This window comes from Lepidochelys kempii, chromosome 9 (genome assembly GCF_965140285.1).
Source record: "Lepidochelys kempii isolate rLepKem1 chromosome 9, rLepKem1.hap1, whole genome shotgun sequence".
Lineage (NCBI taxonomy): Eukaryota > Metazoa > Chordata > Testudines > Cheloniidae > Lepidochelys > Lepidochelys kempii.
In genome coordinates, this window is record NC_136388.1 from 74,334,586 (window position 1) to 74,353,725 (window position 19,140).

The following is a 19,140-nucleotide window of genomic DNA, read 5'->3' on the forward strand; positions in this document are numbered from 1 at the left end:
GCCTGACCTCTTTCTGTATACACAATATTTTACACACTTAATTCTGCACATTCAATGCAAACCCAAGTGTTCTTGGATTTAAAAATAGTTCTTAGCAAAAAGCAGTTCAAAAGATCAATGATTGTTTTCACTCAGATCTCATGCAAAAGTGGGTTTAAAAAAAAATCAATGTGTAAGTCACTAATGCCCTGACTTGTGTTTTATTTCATTATGGTTCTTTGAAAAAAGACCTTTAAGTTTAGTTTGCATTTCAGCATGATGCAGTGCACACAAGTATGTTTTCCCTTCATCTTCTCCATATAAACATTCACCACCTTTGGACTTTTAATTGTTATGTACTGTAGATATCAGCTGGGTCAAGAGCTATAATTGCTCTTGAAAATGTACTCAAATTTTCAGAAATTAATATGTTAATATTCCTTTAAGTGAGCTCTCTTGTAATTTATGACAAACACAATGAACATTCAAGCTGATATAGAGGAAACATCAAAGGCTGATAGCATCACATTAGGTTAGCAATGAAAAGCAAACCTAAAAGTTGCTAATATTCACACACTATGCCCATTTCTATATTAACAGAGTAAGACTGTTTAGAGAAAGCCTTTTTGCATCTAGACTGAAGTAACTCTATGCATTTAGAAATTTTAGATGTTTAATTATGTTTCTTGGTGAATTTGTTTTAAACTTTAAACAAACTGTGGCTAGACTGCCAACCTTATCCTTTTTAATGAATTTGTTCTTCAGGTGGAGGTTTCCAAATTCTCACTGTTCTAGCTATGACCATGTAAAATTTGGCATTTTACATTGAAATAAAGAAAAAAAATCTGTAAAACCTTTAGGCTACTGTCTACACTACCAGCCTTACAGCGTCACAGTTGTGCCTCTGTAAGGTCTCCTGACCACTCTATGCCGGTGGGAGACAGCTCTCCCACCAGCATAATTAAACACTCCCAATGAGTGGCAGTAGCTATGTCAGCTGCAGATGCTCTCCCACCATCATAGCGCTGCCCACACCAGCACCTTTTGTTGGTGAAACTTGTGTCAGTCAGGGGTATTTTTTTTGGTGTAGACAAAGCCTCAGTTTATCAGAATAATTTCAGTTGCTCGTACACTGCAGTAACCTCATACTCACAGTCCATTGTAATTTTGACTTTGACTTCAACAGGAGTGGGAACAAATCCATTGTGGATCTCAAATGTATATAAATTAAAATGGAAAGGAGCTTGGCATACTCATGAAGTCAGTCTTCAACAGGCTGAGAGAAGCCAGTGTGAATACATTAGCAACTGACCATGTACAGGATCCATAAAAGCAAAGGGAATCAAAAACAAGGACCTTGAATGTTTTAAGTAGGATTTTATATGGTTGCCAACTCAAAGCTAAAATATACTGATTAGATTTTTACTGAATGTTTTTTCATTGACAAAACAAATATATAATTATACATTAAATATAATTTCATATCTACTTTTTATTTCATTGTAAAATTTCTCTGTGGTTATAGGTCAATTTTTATCAAACCATTTTAAAAAGGAAAAATGTAGCTAGATAAATATACTCTATTAAATAACTTAATTTTTATTTAATTTGTTGAAATACAAAATCAATTACAACTCATTTTAAAAAAGTGAAGGCCTTTATGGTTTTAAAATACACTTATATTTATAGATAATTAGCAAACTTGTCATATTTGCAGACCAGACATACAGCAATGGGATGTTAATTAAACTGGTAGCTCTGGCAGGGACATTTTGGTTAAACTACAATATGACTGATATACCTCCCTCTACATTCAGATGTTCTTATATGTATTAAAAATGAACAAACAAAAGGACTTTCTTTTCTACATACCTCTCCCTAATCCACAACAAAGGAAGGAGAAAATCTGTCTCACTTACCTGGAAATTTTCATTCTGGGTAGGTGGATGGGTCCATAAATTCAGTAGTGATAGGTTCTTCAGTTTCCATACAGACTGCTACAAGAGGCAGAATCAGATATTTTGATTGGCTTGGCTAACTTTCCAGATAGCTCCTCTCACTGAAGAGCCCCTCCAGAGAGTCACTTCCAAAGCTTCTGTTATATCTGAATGAAACACCCCTTCTCGTATTAACAATAGCAGAAAATCTGCCCAACAACTACGAAGCAGAATTGCCCAACCTGACAAACATATAAACTGGGATAACCTTTAAGGTAATTGATAAACGGTAAGAATATGGGTATCCATCAGTTCTTCCCTAAAAAAACCACAAACACAGTACTATTGAGCAATCACCCCAGAGAAGGAATAAAAAAAAAGTACACAGTGGGATGAATTTATGAACCTGTTCTTCTACCCATAACAAAAATTTGCTGGTAAGTGATACAAATTTTCTCATTCTCACTTCAGAGGATGGGTCCATAAATTTAGTAGTGATGGGATTTCTGTAGCAGTACCCCTGCCATCAAATAGTTGGGTGGGCTAAGGGTGAGCTACAGCTTGCAGAACTTGCCTGCTGAAGTCTGCTTCATCTGACTGAAGACTATCAGTCTTGTAAAATTCAGTGAACTTATGCACCCAGCAAAACTGTCCATATGGTGCACTGGACCCATTTGTCCACGAGACTGCTGTTGCCTTAGCGGAATGGGCTGTAAGCTTGAAGGGGCAGGGGAGAATTATTCCTTAGCTTTACATTCCTTGGAAATTCCCTCCTGCACGGCCAACCTTCCCCCACCCCCACAATATACCTTGATGTAGAGCACCTGGAAGTTTTCTGTCCCCTAACCCTGTCGTGGATTAGAACAAACAAAGCAGAAGTTTTACTGAAGGACTTTGTTCTCTAACGCAAATCTTAATTGCCCTCCACAAGCCTAAGGTGTGTCAAACCTTTTCTTTCGGATGGGCTGGATTTGGGCAAAAAGCCGGGAGCAAAATCTCCTGGGATTAGTGGTGGAAGAAAATTATTGCAGGGATGGATGAAGGGTATATCTGTAGTACCACCCTTTCACTATGGGGAAATACCTGCCCCCACACATGCACACAATTCTGAGGGAGGACGGAGAGGGGGTTCCTAACAATGATACCCCTCACACAGGAGTCATGACCACTAGAAACCTTAATTATTAGGAAATATAGTGACATTTTGGAAAGAGCTTAGAAAACAGGACGTGAATACACATATAATGTTAGAAAAGATCCCATGGAGCTATGTTGTGAATGGAAGGAGGTCTGATTAAGGCAGGAGGTTTGAGGATTGTTCTTAAGTGACCTCTCAAAAACCAGGGAGCGAGGTTGAGAGATGCCAGGTTGCGATGGAACAGGTGGCCCTGTAATAGTAGATCCAGAGTGGTTCGTACTGTTGGTGGAGGGGACACAGATACCCGAGGTCTGAAAACCAGGGATGTCTGCACCAATGCAGAGCGATCAGAATCTCTTTAGTCTGTTGCCCTCATATCTATTAGATGGTGTGTGTTATCTTGGGGAAAAGAGGAAATGCATATAGCAGAGCTCTTGGCCATACCTGGCAAAAGCGTCAATTCCCTTAGCCGGACAATCTCTCCTCCTGGCATAGGAGCTGCTTGTCTTGGCATTGGAGCTGGATGCACAGAGATCCCAAGCTGGTTTCCCAGAGGTCTGGGATACACAGTTGAATACCTCTGGTGGAGGCACCATACCCCCTCGCCTCTGTTTTTGCAGCTGAGCTAATCCACTGTGGCATTCAGTTTCATTTTGATACACATGGTTTTAATTGACAAAATGTTTTTCTTTGCCTAACTGAAGAAGTTTATAGCTTCCACTTGGAACAAGCTCAACTGTGTGTCCCGCCCCCATCCATTTACATATGCCATGGCAGTCATGCTGACTGTGAATAAAGTATGTGTCTGGAGTTTAAGGTGTGTGCCTGCAGGTCTAGCCAAATTGCCCACAGTTCCAAAAAAGTTTATGGTGCAGTGAGATTCTGTTTGTAACCATTGATCTTTTACCATGTGTGATCTCTCCAGCCTGTAAGCTGGTGTCTCTCGATAGTTCTGCCAGGTAGATACCGTCCATGAATCATCCAGGATGTAACAATCACCTGACGGACCTGTTATTGTGGAGGGAAGACTTACAGTGTAAGAGTTGGAATTGCAAATGTGAAGAGGGAAGGTAAGTAGGTAGTACTGCAGACAACTGAGATGAAATTTTGCACATAAGAATAGGTATATGCATGAAATGAACCTGCCTAGAAGTCACAGTAAAACCTTCATGCAGGAGTGTGGACTATGAAGGATCTTGTATGTTTGCCTGTTTCTGGAGAGAAAGGCCCTGCAGAGCACGGTGTCCAGCCAAACTCCCAGGTGTGCTATTGTCTGTGCAGGGACGAGCTGGCTTTCCTCCAGATTGATTATAAGAACGCTTTGTTGAAGGATGTGTACTATCACTTGGGTATTCCCAACTGACTTCTGTAGGAAGGGGGCTATCAAAATGTCATTGAGGAAAATGGTATTAATGTACCCCTTTAACACAGGCTATTACACCCAAGATGTGTGACTACGTGGGGTCAGTGGCCATGCCAAAATGAAGGACTTCATACTGCATGTGCAGACTGCTGTAAGCAAACTTCAGAGGCAGTCTGTGGCCAAAGGATGAGAATGTGGAGACACGCCTCCTTCAGGTCCACAGAGATGAGGATATCCCCTGGGTGATAGCCTCCATGGTGAGCATGAGCAGTGTCCATATGGAACTTGTGGAAAGAGGGAGGAGTTATCTAGAGATTTAGCCCTGCAAATCAAAAACATCCAACTCTGCTTGCTATAAGATGGAGACTGAAGAATCCATCACTACTGAATTTATGGATCCATCCCACAAAGTGAGAACAATCCATGGCTACAATTGCAGGCAGCAGCATTTCTTCATTAAAAGAGAGTTTAGTGTACAAATTAAATTTGGGAGTGGAGTGGGGAGGGAGAATGCTGTCTGGCCTTATTAAAAATACATAACTTCACATTCCATTCAAAGTTTGTAGCATTTAATTTCTTTTGCTTTGGTTCTCAACTGAAGAAAAACATTATTGCAAGTATGTATGAGAAACTGCCATTTAAACTATTACAGTCCTTTCATATCACTGACATGACAGACCGGTAAAGACTACTGTCAGTACAATTTATTAGAGATTATAAATCTACCCATTAATTTTTGATACAGGAGAACATAATGATCCCCAAGGGAATTTTCAATCTGAAAAGCATCAAAGTGATGTGTTTTTGGAAACTCCTAATCCATAGATTGACAAAATCCACAACTTCTCTGGAGCTACAGTCTATATTAAGTCATTACCTACTTTGGGAGTTTTAACCTGTGGATTACTGATATGTTACAAAGTTAAATAGCCTCTAAAGTAAATTGTGACAATGACAGTTCATACAGTATACTTTAAAAATGTTTGATAATCCACTTAATTACAACACAAAAGAAAATATTTAAACCTAGTAAGCAATAATATGAAGATAGTTAATGAGCATTTACAATAGCCACTTTTAAACCTGAATTTCTCAGCAGTTTTGCTTTTTTCTAATACTCTGAACTCAAAAGACACTAGGCCACATGATGGAATAGAATCTTGTATATTTTCATGTTTTAGATCAAAGCTGTCTGTGTGTGATACTGGTTCAGCACACATCCAAGACCATTATTTTAGATTATGGTCCTTTAAGGATGACTTTTTAAAAAAAACAGTATTGGAAAGTTAAAATGTAATGTTTTGGATTAATATTCTTTAATGATTCTATTTCTATTTCAGTAGCTCCCTCTTATGCTAGGCACTGTACAGAACAGAATGAGACAGTTCCTGCCACAAAAGGGTGCAGTCTAAAGCCCTGATTCCTGCAAGTGCACTTCACAGAATCAGGGCCAAAGAGGGAAAGTGGCATAATAAAGGTGGAGACAGAGAATCAAATATCAGTTAAATAAAAAAAAAAAATCAGTTCTCCTATGCATATAAACATTGTTTTCCCCCTTGTTGGAGTATTTCGTAATGGTTACTACCTCAATTCTCGGTCCTCAGAATAGGATTCCATCCTTCACACTCAGCTCATCTTTGATTTGAAAAAATGGTTCTGCTCCTACTGGTACTTGGCTTTTGTCTTTTAGCCACCCTCCTAATATCCCTCTCTTAACTGCCTGTCCTTTGATGTTCTTTTCCATTGCCTCTTTGATTCCCAGCAGCTTTGCTGTTGAAACTAGGGGATTAAATCGATTAACATGCTGCACTATGTCCTGATCCCCTTCTCCCAACTCGCTGATGCTAGGTATATACGCCCTGCTCAGGCTGTCAGCTAACACCAATGATCATCCTGGACAATATCTTATCTCTACCTGATAGCGCTTCAGGTTCATCAACATGTGCTGCAATCTCTTTGGAGCACAAAGAAGGGGCTTTGCCTTGATTGTCTCTAGAGGTTTGTGGTCTGATGTCACTATTACTAGCTGATCATGGGTGAACTGATGGAACAATTCCACTCCAAATACCACAGCCAGAAGCTCTTATTCTATTTGGGCATACCTCTGTTCAGTCTCTGACAGGGCTCTGACTGCTGGCATAAGCTACCCACTGCTCCTGCAAAAGAGCTACACCAAATACTTTCTCTGATGCATCACACTGGAGTGTCAGCGGCTCTTCTGACTGGTAATACTTCAGAACAGGGGCATTTGTTAGCATCTGTTTCAGCATGTCAAATGCTTGTGGTTGGGAACCTGACTAGTCCCACTCAAAATCCTGCCTTGTGAGTGGACAAATGGATTCCACTTCTGCAGCCAGGTGTGACAGAACTTGGACAGAAAATGTATCACTCCTACGAAGGGCTATATTGCTTTCGCATCCACTGCAGTTAGCATGCCTCTGGCTGCCTTTGTCTTGCTGGGATCTCCTTGCAGTTCTGCTGCTGAGAATTCAATGTATGGTCACCTCATGCTGACTGAGCTACATTTTTTCTGGGTTGAGTTTTACATTCTTGCCCTGCAACACTGTAGAAAACCTTGTAGTTTTCAGCTATATTTTCACTTGGCTTCTGTATCACTGCTACCTTCAACTACCAATGACGATATCATCTGCAATTATTTTCATCCCATACAGCCCTTGGGTGAGTCTTCTTTAGAACAGCTTCTGTGCTCGGTTTCTGCATGTGCAGCCACCTGTAGCAACCAAATGGGTGTTGCAAAGGCTGTCAAGCATGCTGGATTCTTTATCCAGGGTTATGTGCCAAAAACCATTTTTCATATCACGGACAGCAAAGATTCTGCTTTCGAAAGTTCTTTCAAGATATCTTCAATGGTGCGCAGTGAACAGTAGCATCTTGTCAATGCCTCGTTCAGTGGCTTTGGAGCTATGCAGATGTGTAATTTCCCTGATGGCTTCTTTATCATCATTATGCTGCTTTCCAAGGCTGTACTGATCTCTACAAGTACTATACCACCTCTGCTCTGCAGAGTTTTGAGCTTCCTGAGTGCTGGATTACATAGTGGCACTGGAATTTTCCTTTACAGCAAGCACACAGATTGCACTGTGAAGTGTACTTCCAGTTGCAGTTTTCCTTCGAGGCACTGGCCACCTTTGAAAACATCCCTGTGTGCTTTTAAAATTATCTCCATTGTCTATGGGAACTTCCTCTTTTGCTTCTTACACTGCAACTATAACATTCTGATGCCCCATCCTGATCAGATCCCTGGCTTGTATGGCCATATCCCCCAAGAGAGCTGTGTAATGCTCACCATCCACCACCACAAAGTTCAATTGGTACGGTCATTTATTTAAACCCTGTGCACTGCTCTATGTGGTTGAGTTGCTTCCAGACTAACTTCACCTATTCCCTGTTCCCCTGGTGTCCCCTCAATAATAGCCCATCCAGGGAACATGACCCAAGTTTCGCTGATCATGATACACCATCCTCCACACAGTTTTATTTTCAACAAATACAGCTACACGCAGACTACTGAACATGTGCCATAGCCATGGCACTCGCCTGTACCTCCATGATTCATTCACCAAACTGCATGAGACTCATGGGAACCTCTGCATGCTGCAATGCCCTATGGTCATGACACTTCACACTAATTCCACTATGTAACCCACATGCACCCCACATTCCTGATTTGCTGACCCTTGATTGCATCAAGAGACTCACACACCATGTCACCTGACCTCAATACCATGATGCTCTCCCATATACTCTTCACCAAAACTACTCAGGTGCATTTTACCACACAGTTATGACACATGGCCCAAGCCAGTTATCCCCACACAATTCAGGTGCATAATACCTTCTTCAATGATGCACTCCGTGAACCCCCTCTGCTCCCTTTGCCCCATGGCTTGATGTACCCCCATGCCGTCAGCCCCCTTTACACTATGATGCACCGCCATCCCCATTATATGCCCTCAGTGCCCTCTGGTATACCCACAGTCCCTATGGTGCACCCCCATGGCTGCTTGCCCTATTTATTACATGACGCACTTCCCTTCTGTTCCCTGTAATGCAACACATACCTAACAATTGTCCACCAATCCCATACAATCCATAATCCCATGATACTCCCCTATATTGCCTTGCACAGGCTACAGCATAGTCCTTGTCAATTATCATGTGAGTTAGGGTGCCCTGCCCAGGGGGTGGCAGAGGAGTCAGAGCACCCTTCTTTGGAGATGGAAGGTTGAGCTCCCTGTGAGAGATTCCTTCCCATCCCAGTGCACTACTCAGTACAATCTCCTCTTTAGAAAAAATCAGTCACACGTCTGCTTTTGAATTATCACATTCCATCTCAATTTCCAGGTGGAGTGGTCTAGTTCTGGTCATGTTAATATGGAGTTATGTGGCTAACAAAGAAAAGCTAGCTTCAAATGTATCTGTTGTAAGACTAGTGTCTTTCCTCTGGTACAATATCATTCATACTAAGATTTAGGTCAGGCATATGCAGAGTACCAAAACACTTTACTAAGACAGGGAATAAAGAGAGAATGATCTAGCACAGCTTTCATTAAGAACAGGGCAAATTTGAGCATTATCATTTAAAAGGCATATAAAAATGTAGGTACTGGTTTTTGCATTTAACAATTTGCTGACTCCCCAGAGTCAGGGCACACTGAAATTAACATTTACACTTCAGCTCCACCTTTATGTATAACTATTCACCTGGAACGGAAGATCAGAATTATGTATCATTTCATGTTCCTGTCCTATTCCTCAACAAAGTAATAAGCATGAAGATTGTAATCGGATTACATTTCATGGCTCATTCTTGCCATACTGCTTGACTTATTCTATCTACATATGCCTTTGCTTTTTTTTTTTCCTATGAAAGTCAGTTTAAAGAAAAATATCTTAATTAAAAACGCCTTCACACACCTTATGGAAGAGTCCTGTAGAATTTCACTGAGATCAGAACAATAGGGTCCACAGAAATTTAATATTACTTTAAAAAAACCTATTGAATTTAACAAGAGAATACATTTTTTTCTGTAGAAGATTTTAAACCATCCCATAGAATTTAAATGATAATTATCTCTCTGCTATAGAGAATTCTACAAGTTATTTTTTTTAATTAGGAAAAAATTATCACATGCTATTAAATCTTATAGGACTTTTCCATACTGCATATCTGGCTATCTATACACTACATATTTTTGCAAGGAGCTACATACAGCAAGGGATGGACATCTGCAGGCTAATAATTTACTGACATGTGCCCAGATGAAAAATCCAAAATTACTATATCCCTACAATGCATGGGCAAAAGCCAGTGTATACAGAAAATGAATTCAATTGGCTGCTTAAAGAACAAAACTATATATTCAAATTTATTATAATTTTCATTAGAAAGGTATTGTCATTTTGTGGAAGTTATTCTGGTGAAGCCATAAGGAAAAAAGAGGGGGCCTGCCATTATCAAATCAGGATATTATCCCTTAATGCATCCTCCTCAAAGGCCAAAGTCATAATAACTGAATACTAAAGAGATTACAATTCAAGAAACAAACAAATATCTAATACTGTAGTTCATAAGACATGTTCACATTTTCTTTGATATCATAAAAGTATGTACCTAATGATAGGATAGTAATGTATTTGACTTTTATTATCTGCAATGAATTATTTTAATCCCTTGCTTCCAGGGACACATCTCTCTTTCTTGCCTAGCTGTCTCTCAATTTACAATATTTCCAGAGTATTTTTTCTCCTCCGCACACTAAAAAAGAACATGTGATGCTTCCTAAGGGTCAGGGAGATGGCATTTTAGAAGCAGAGAAACAAATGAGCGCTTAAGTGTTTTGGGGGTGAGGGGACCCCTGTAATGGTCTACTTTCCTAAGCTAAACCATGCTAAATTTTAGCATCTGTCAACATCTGCAAAACACCACCACATCATCTAAACTCTCCTCTTTGTTTTTTTCAACTATAGCTGAAGGACAACAAAAATACTTAAGATGTGGCAGGATTTATGGATGATGCGAGACTGCAAAAACTAAGATAATTTAGCCTAGAAAGGAGAAGTGTTAGAGGGGATTTACTTCAGATATTGAAAGCTATGGTGACTACTCTTCAGTCCCTCATTTTCATGTTGCCTATAATGCACAAAAAGTATCAGTTGAGGAAATGAATGGTTGGGAAATGTAGAACAAATGAAAGTGATATAGGACATCACCCCATGGAATTCATTGCTGCACAAGGTCACTAAGTCAGATAACGTGATTGCATTTTTTAAAAGGCTACTGTAGAACCTCAGAGTTATGAGCACCTCAGGAATGGAGGTTGTTCGTAACTATGAAATGTTCGTAACTCTGAACAAAATGTTATGGTTGTTCTTTTAAAAGTTTACAGCTGAATATTAACTAAATGTAGCATTTTTCTTCTGCATAATAATAAAGCGGTTTTCCTTTTTTTTTCAGTTGTTTATATTTAGACACATTACTGAACTGTATTTGCCTTTTGGGGGGGGGGGCAGGCGTTCCTGCTGCTGCCTGATTGTGTACTGCTGGTTCCAAATGTGGTGTGTGGTTGACTGGTCAGTTCGCAACTCTGATGTTCGTAACTCTGAGGTTCTATTGTACATCGTTTTATAACCTGTAATCTATAATAATTAGCACTGTCGAACAATTACAAAAATTTAACTGTGATTAATTGCACAATTAATTGCACTGTTAAACAACAGAGTACCATTTATTTAAATATTTTTGGATGTTTTCTACGTTTTCAAATATATTGATTTCAATTACAACACAGAATACAAAGTGTACAGTGCTCACTTCATATTTATTTTTGAACACAAGTATTTGCACAATGTAAAAAAAACAAAAGGAATAGTATTTTGCAATTCACCTAAGTAGTGCAATTTCTTTATCATGAAAGTTGCACTTACAAATGGAGAACTATGTACAAAAAAACTTGCATTCAAAAATACAACTATGTAAAATTTTAAACCCTGTAAGTCCACTCAGTCCTACTTCTTGTTCAGCCAATCACTTAGACAAACAAGTTTGTTTACATTTGCAGGAGATAATACTGCCAGCTTCTTGTTTATAATGTCACCTGAAAGTGGGAAGAGAGGTTCTCCTGGCACTATTGTAGACGGTGTTGCAAGATATTTGTGTGCGCGAAGCACTAAAGATTCACATGTCCCTTCATGCTTCAACCACCATTCCAGAAGACATGAGTCCATGCTGATGACGGGTTCTGCTTGATAACAATCCAAAGCAGTGCGGACTGACACATGTTCGTTTTCATTATCCGAGTCAGATGCCACCAGCAGAAAGTTGATTTTCTTTTTTGGTGGTTCAGGTTCTGTAGTTTCTGCATTGGAGTGTTGCTCTTTTAAGACTTCTGAAAGCATGCTCCTCATCCCTCTCAGATTTTGGAAGGCGCTTCAGATTCTTAAACCTTGGGTCAAGTGCTGTAGCTATCTTTAGAAATCTCACATTGGTACCTTCTTTGCGTTGTGTCAAATCTGCCGTGAAAGTGTTCTTAAAATGAACAACATGTGCCAGGTCATCATCTGAGACTGCTATAACATGAAATATGTGGCAGAATGCGAGTAAAACAGAGCAGGGGACATATAGTTCTGCCCCAAGGAGTTCAGTCCAAAATTTAATTAACACTTATTTTTTTTAAATGAGCATCATCAGCATGGAAGCATGTCCTCTGAAATGGTGGCCAAAGGATGAAGGGACATACGAATGTTTAGCATATCTGGCACATAAATACCTTGCAATGCCAGCTACAAAAGTGTGTGCAAATGCCTATTCTCACTTTCTGGTGATATTGTAAATAAAAAGAGGGCGGCATTATCTCACTTAAATATAAACAAACTTGTTTGTCTTAGCAATTGGCTGAACAAGAATTAGGACTGAGTGGACTTGTAGGCTCTGAAGTTTTACATTGTTTTGCTTTTGAGTGCAGTCATGTAACAAAAAAAAAATCTACATTTGTAAGTTGCACTTTCATGACAAAGATTGCACTACAGTACTTGTATGAGATGAATTGAAAAATACTATTTCTTTTGTTTATCATTTTTACAGTGCAAATATTTGTAAGCAAAAATAACATACACTTTGATTTCAGTTATAACACAGAATACAATATATATGAAAATGTAGAAAAAATATCCAAAACATTTAATAAATTTCAATTGGTATGCTATTTAACAGTGCAATTAAAACTGTGATTACTCGTGATTAATATTTTTTATTGTGACTAATTTTTTTGAGTTAATCGTGTGAGTTAACTGCAATTAATCAACAGCCCTAATAATAATTAGTTGCCCAAAAGATTTATCAGAGTTAAGGTTGCCCAGTGCTGCCTTGTGCCATTCCAGAATGTCAAGTGAACCTATACTTAAACCTCTTAAAGCAGGAAATGTATGGTTAACATAGCACAAATGTAAACCTCTGAAAACCAGAAGGTACAAAGTTAAGGTACACATCAGCCCCACAAAATAAACCTAACTCTGCCCTCTGGAGCTGGAAATAACCACTGAGAATGGTTCAGTAAGGGTGGTGCCATATTAAGACGACATGAGGAACAACAAAGGGTATGTCTACACTGCCTGTCGGATCAGCAGGCAGCGATCGCTCCAGAGGGATTGATTTATTGCATCTAGTCTAGACATGATAAATCAACCCCCGAGCACTCTCCTGTCGACTCCTGGACTCCACTGCCATGAGAGGTGCAGGCGGAGTCGACAGGGGAGCGGAAGCAGTCGACTCACCGCGGTGAAGACACCATGGTAAGTCAATCTAAGTACGTCGACTTCAGCTACATTATTCACGTAGCTGAAGTTCCATAACTTAGATATATCCATCCCTCCAGTGTAGACCAGGACTAAGAGAATGTGCCATTATTTGTACTGTGTTGTATTCCACAGATTGGAATTCCAGCATGTATCTGCATGCACTCCAAGTGCCATTCATGGTGTTAGGTGCGGCTATACCGAATAATTGAGTTACTAGTTGGAGCAGGTTAGCAGAGTTGTCACTGTGATAATGAAGAGAGATGTTTGTATACCTTGAAGGATCAAGTATGCCTCATTTCTGCACTGAGTTCTGTACATTGTTAAAGCAGAAGACCACAGGGATGTTTTCTTGCCAATGGAGATTATCAGCTGTTAATTGTGGATATGACAGTGGTCTCCAGGATGCAGTGAGGTGTAAGTAAAGGCAAAATACCAAAAGGAACCCTTCCTCAAGGCCTAAGTGAAGGAGTGTTAACATTTAACAAGTCTGGGGTGGTTTGTTTGGAGCAGGCTCAGTGTTTGAGTGTAGGCCAGGCGTAGGTAGTTCCCGTTCTTACGGCAATATTCTGCCATAGCAAAGAGAAGGCGTTAGACTTTATCCTACATTCTTCATATGCTCTGTTCCTGAAGTGTCTTGTGGCATCAGAAAGGGTAGAGTGCTAGTACGTGTATTATAGGTGTGTTGGGGTGTCACTTAACGAAGTCATAAGGCAGTGCTGGGTAACCTTAACTTTGCATTAATAATGATTTTTGGCATGTTTTAGTGGGGGTTGAAGTGGGTGCACAAAGGCACAACAGGTTGTGTGTGTGCTGGCAGTAAAGGGAACGTGAAGGACTGATTTCGGTATGTGTTTTTGTGGAGTAGGTTGTCCCTGTATGGCATCTTTTGGTTCTACTCAGTGTTTATGTGAGGGTACATTTACCCCTCAAATTAAGGTGCAATTGCAGCATGGGCAGGTATACACTAACTTTAATCTAACTAGCATGGATAACAATAGCAGTGAAGATGCGGCAGCAAGGACCCCAGCAGAGGCTAGCAATTGCAATATGTACACCAGAGCTCCCAGCTGACTTGTACCAGGTGGCCAGCCCATGCTGAAACCTATGTTGCCACGTCTTCACTCCTTTTGTTACCCATGCCAGCTAGATTAAAGCTCGCATGTGTATGCCTATCCATGCTACAATTACATTTTAATTTGGGTGTAGATGTATCCTGTGTGTTGTAGACATAGTTCAGCCCAGCGTGTTGTGTGGCACCTGTATGAGAGGTAGTTAAAGGTTGGGTATAACCACTAGGTCCTTGGGAATTGCTGAAACAGACTTAGTGGGTGTGACTGGTGTTTTTACTGACTGTATAGTGTACTTGCCACTGAGTGGTTTGTTTGGCTTCCTAGGTCCATTTCAAGAGAACGTTGTATTCACCAGTGGCATTCTTTGCCTAAGCATACCTGTAGTTGTAGTATGTTGCCTGGAAGCATTTGAATTTTCCCTGTAAGGACAGGGTCCTCCTACTCACCCTTAGATCTGAGTCCTCCAAATTCCTCCCGTCTGCACAGTAAGCTCAGTTTCTACACACTCCCTCTACAAGACATCCCACTATCAAGCAAACTTGCTTAGGAACACTTCCTATAACTGATGACACATGGGGCGTCACCAGTCATCCAAGGTAATCCTGGATGAGTGGAAGGGGGCTCACGATCTCTATTGGGGAATGGAGGAAGTGGTTCTAGCTATCAGACTGCTCCCCATCCCCACAGTCAGCTCCTGAAGCTTCTGCAACCTCCTCCCCAAGTTCCTTATTACTAGGATGACCATATTTTTTCCTATGCTGAATACGGGATACCTGCTAAAATTACTCATATTCAAGCGAGTTGAACGGCAATCAGTCAGAACTATGCAGTACAAACGTTTAAATTAACATCAAGTTGATTGAGCCCCTGTTAAAAAGAAACACTGTGTAGTTTGATTCTTTTTATTTACCTTCTAATCTTTAAGGCTTTAGGGTTCACAGAGGGAGAGTTCACACACACACTTACTTCTGTACACCTCTCACACTCCTTGTTCCTGGAACTGTGGTCTTCCCGATGCAACAGGTAGTGGCGGAGGGCACATGTGGTCACATTCCATTTTCTGCTAGGGTTCACACCAGAATGTGGCCAGTAACAGCCTTTCGGCACTGTGCAGGAGGGAAGGAATGGGAGCTGCAGGAGCGGAGGGGAAGGGGAAGGGCTGACCTGGCCCATATCTTTGCAGAGCTCATCTCTTTCCCCCGCCCCTTCCCTGTGGCTGGAAGCAGCTTGTCCCTTCCTGCCCACACAGTATCGAAAACCAGCTGACACCTTCAGGCTGCTGCTGGCCACCAACTTAACCCAGCTGCCTCCTGTCCCCCAGCTACAGGGTGGGCAGGAAGGGATTAAGCCCTAAGGATGCATTGTGCATCAGGTCCCAGGGAACCTGATTGTAGGAACTTCAGTGAATCCCACCAGAGATGTGCCTCAGCAGGAGAGGGTGCCTAGGCAACAGAGCAGGCCTGTGCTCCCTGGCAGCAGGCCCAGGGCTGGGGGAGGAGTGCGTATGTGAAGAGGGTGCTAAACCCCTGCCTAGGGGCCTGCTGTGGCACCTGCAGGGTTGAGGCGTGAACAGGCTGAAAATCGCTTCCCCACCCCCTCTCCAGAGCTTAGCTGATGGGTGGAGAGGCTTCCCCGTGCCAGCTTTGTGCGGGGCTTTGGCACATGCAGGGCTCAGCCTCTCCTGGCCAGCGCACTGGGCCGGAGGTTCTTGGGCTTTCCCAGGGCACCAGCCCAGCCAGAGGCAATGGGGGAAGGAAGGCGCCTGCTGGCCATGTTGTTGGTGAGCTGAGCACTCCGACCAGTGGCTGGTACTCCACACAGTACTCCCCACAGCCTTGCACACCCACCCCCGTTGTCGGCCACTGGACCCCTGCACTCACCACTCTTAGGTGGAAGGCTGGTGAGCAGGGATCCGGCCAGCAGCAGGACCCACCAGTACCGGTGGTGGAGAGACAAAAGATACGGGACAATTTGCCCATTTTTTAAAAAAAAGTTGTGACACTCGCAGGAAGGCTTAAATATGGGACTCTCCCTTTAAAAATGGGATGTCTGCTCACCCTACTCATTACACCTCTGTACTTCACAAAGAGAATCCATTGGGTGCTCATGGCCTCCTTTCTCTCGGCCACATCCCCTGCGAGATACCCAGGAGTTCCTGCACTATCCTCAGAATTGGGTTCCTGGCCACTTTCAACCCTGAATGCTTTAGCCTCATCCACTAGGTCCTTATTCTTATCCTCCAGGGCATGGTGAATATCACATTCTGCTTTTTCAACCATAGTCTGAACATTAGGACAACCCCAATCAATCAAACACTATTTTAACTGCCTCCCTCCACTCTGGAAGTAGCCCATCTGTAACAAGCTCTGGGGAGCCTGGATCACCATGGGCTGGATTATTCGTGACTAGAGAATAAGCAAGAAAAAGTCAGTCACTCTTCATATTCTGCAGAGGGCTCCTTATGCTTCTGCTTAACAGCACTGACACTGGTGATTGCTCTGTCAGACCCAAATAAAACTCAGATAATCTAACACACAGGGATTGACCCATATAGCCCTGTGGAATATGCAGCTAAACCCCAGAGCCAACTCCTTTCTGCAAAATTCTCTCCCAGTCCCCTCTAATCAGTTCACAAAATACAACCTGCTCCCTAGTTTTCATAAGCCACTTTAACACTTCCTCTAGGACAAGGACCTATTTCTTTCATTATAGTTGATATCTCCTCTGGTGAAAGGTTTTTAAACCTTCACCTCTGTATGTGTATCATTCTGATTGTTTTGGACTGTGGACATGATTATAAACTCCATAGGGTCATCTTTAGAGTCCAAATTGCTCAAGGAAGGAAAAATGGATTCTAAGGATGTAGAGTTTCAGACGACAATATTAATGCCTCTCTTTCCAAAAGTTTCACTGTCTGATTAAGAGTGCTTGTCAGTTCTGTACTCTCCAATTGCACTGCTTCTAGCTGTGCTTGCAGAACACCATACTGCTCCTCGAGAGGTTCACATTCCTGAGCTCTCTCAGTCAATACCTCAGAATACTTAACACACTTGTAGCTCAGCGACCTTGTCTCTCAGGTTTATATTTATATTTTACATTCTAGTTTCAGGGATTCATTTTGTTTCACAAAAGCTCTGGCTGCTACTATCAAACCCTGAACCATCACAGCTTTTACCCTTTTCTTAGCTAAGGAAGTTGCTTTCCAGCAGATTAGCCACCTCAAGTGGATTCTAGCTTCCTCAGATGTCCACCACCTTAAGAGGACCCACATTATGTAGATAATTATCTACATAGATCACCAGTGACTCCATTGTCTCTTTAAAATGCCTTAAACCCCTCAATACCCTTAGGTAATGGTCCCTGGGATACTGGCTGTCAGCCCAATCTGCAAACTTCCTGGCTTGCCAGAATATTGGATTGGGGTTCACTTACTCAGCAGATGGATCTAACAAATATTTATTAAAGCAAAACACTCATTGAGTAGTGATCAATTACTCACGAGTGGGAAGCTTATCAGGACGATCTCATCACATTCGCCTCCAGCACTGGACAAAATAGCTTTAACCTCCATTTTTTATGCAAACTTATTTATAACTTTTTGTCATCTTTTCTTGCACATATATATTAGTCTGTCAGTACAGGTTTAGAATTAGTTCAAACCAGTCTTTTCTAGCTGTTTAAAAAAGGAGTACTTGTGGCACCTTAGAGACTAACCAATTTATTTGAGCATAAGCTGAGTGAGCTGTAGCTTCCTTTTCTTTTTGCGAATACAGACTAACACGGCTGCTACTCTGAAATATAGCTTTTCAGTTACTTCATCTTTTCTTGTTCTCTCAAACATGATTACTGTGCGATTTCTTACGCAGATGCAACACTAAACATGATTATTCTGCAATTTTTACACATACGCAGTTCTACTTACGCTTACACTATTAAATGTTATCATAACAGTCTCTTAAAATCCACAGCAGACTTCTGTCGGGCCTAAATGCGTCTTCACTCCTAACATACTGAACCTGTGCTCTGGGAGTCTGCCAAAAGTATCCCATGGACCGACTTTCTTTGTCCTCTGAGCAGTCAAGTTTGGTGGACAGTCAAGTTTTCCCACACTGCACCATGAACAAAGGGCTAAAGCAATCATGTTTTAGGAGGGTGCTAGGAAATCTGGGATATGAATAGTTGGACTCAAGCCCTTATAATGCAGTGTAGATGCTGGAGCCTTAGGTTGGGAACCAGGGGTCAAAAATTCCTAAACTGGATTTACAAATGAGTGTAGATGCTCATGCCAGAGGTTAACTCAAATTCTACATGCCCTGTGCTTACATTGCAGCGCAGACATACCCTAAGAGACTGTGCCATTGTTTGTGTTGTATTCCACAGATTTGCATTCTAGCATTTAGCTCCACTGATTTTTGGGTGAGAGGGGAAGGGTGGGCTGTATTTCAGGAACTCTATGCTCAAACAACCCCACATTTGGGCCACTAATCTTACTCCAGCCCCTCTTATGCACTGCAATTTTCAAGACAATAGAAGGAAGCACATGAATTTAGAATACTCAGAAAAATCAGCTGTTAAACAGCAAGTTCATGTTAACCTTAACTATAATGGTGTTGCCACCCCATTATAACAACTGTAATTATGCAAACTAAAATAAGGGTAAATCAGATTTCAACGCAAAAGCTAATTCCTTTGACCATTGTACAGAACTGCACAATTGCCTAGGGGTCTTATGTGGCTTTTTTGTTGTGTCTTACTCCAATTCATCAGGTACTGACCGCTGGTAGAAGACAAAAGATTGGATTTACACGATTGACCAGTACTCTAACCAAGAAAGAT

General features: G+C 41.3%; 1 protein-coding gene across 1 annotated transcript in view; it reads right to left on the reverse strand.

Annotated features, from left to right (window-relative positions):
- Positions 1–19,140, reverse strand: part of LOC140917643 (connector enhancer of kinase suppressor of ras 2) — a 461,714-nt gene that overhangs the window by 296,840 nt on the left and 145,734 nt on the right. The window contains exon 6 of the mRNA XM_073360900.1: positions 1,899–1,976. Within this exon, the coding sequence (XP_073217001.1) occupies positions 1,899–1,976 (78 nt within the window). The remainder of the gene's footprint in view (positions 1–1,898; positions 1,977–19,140) is intronic.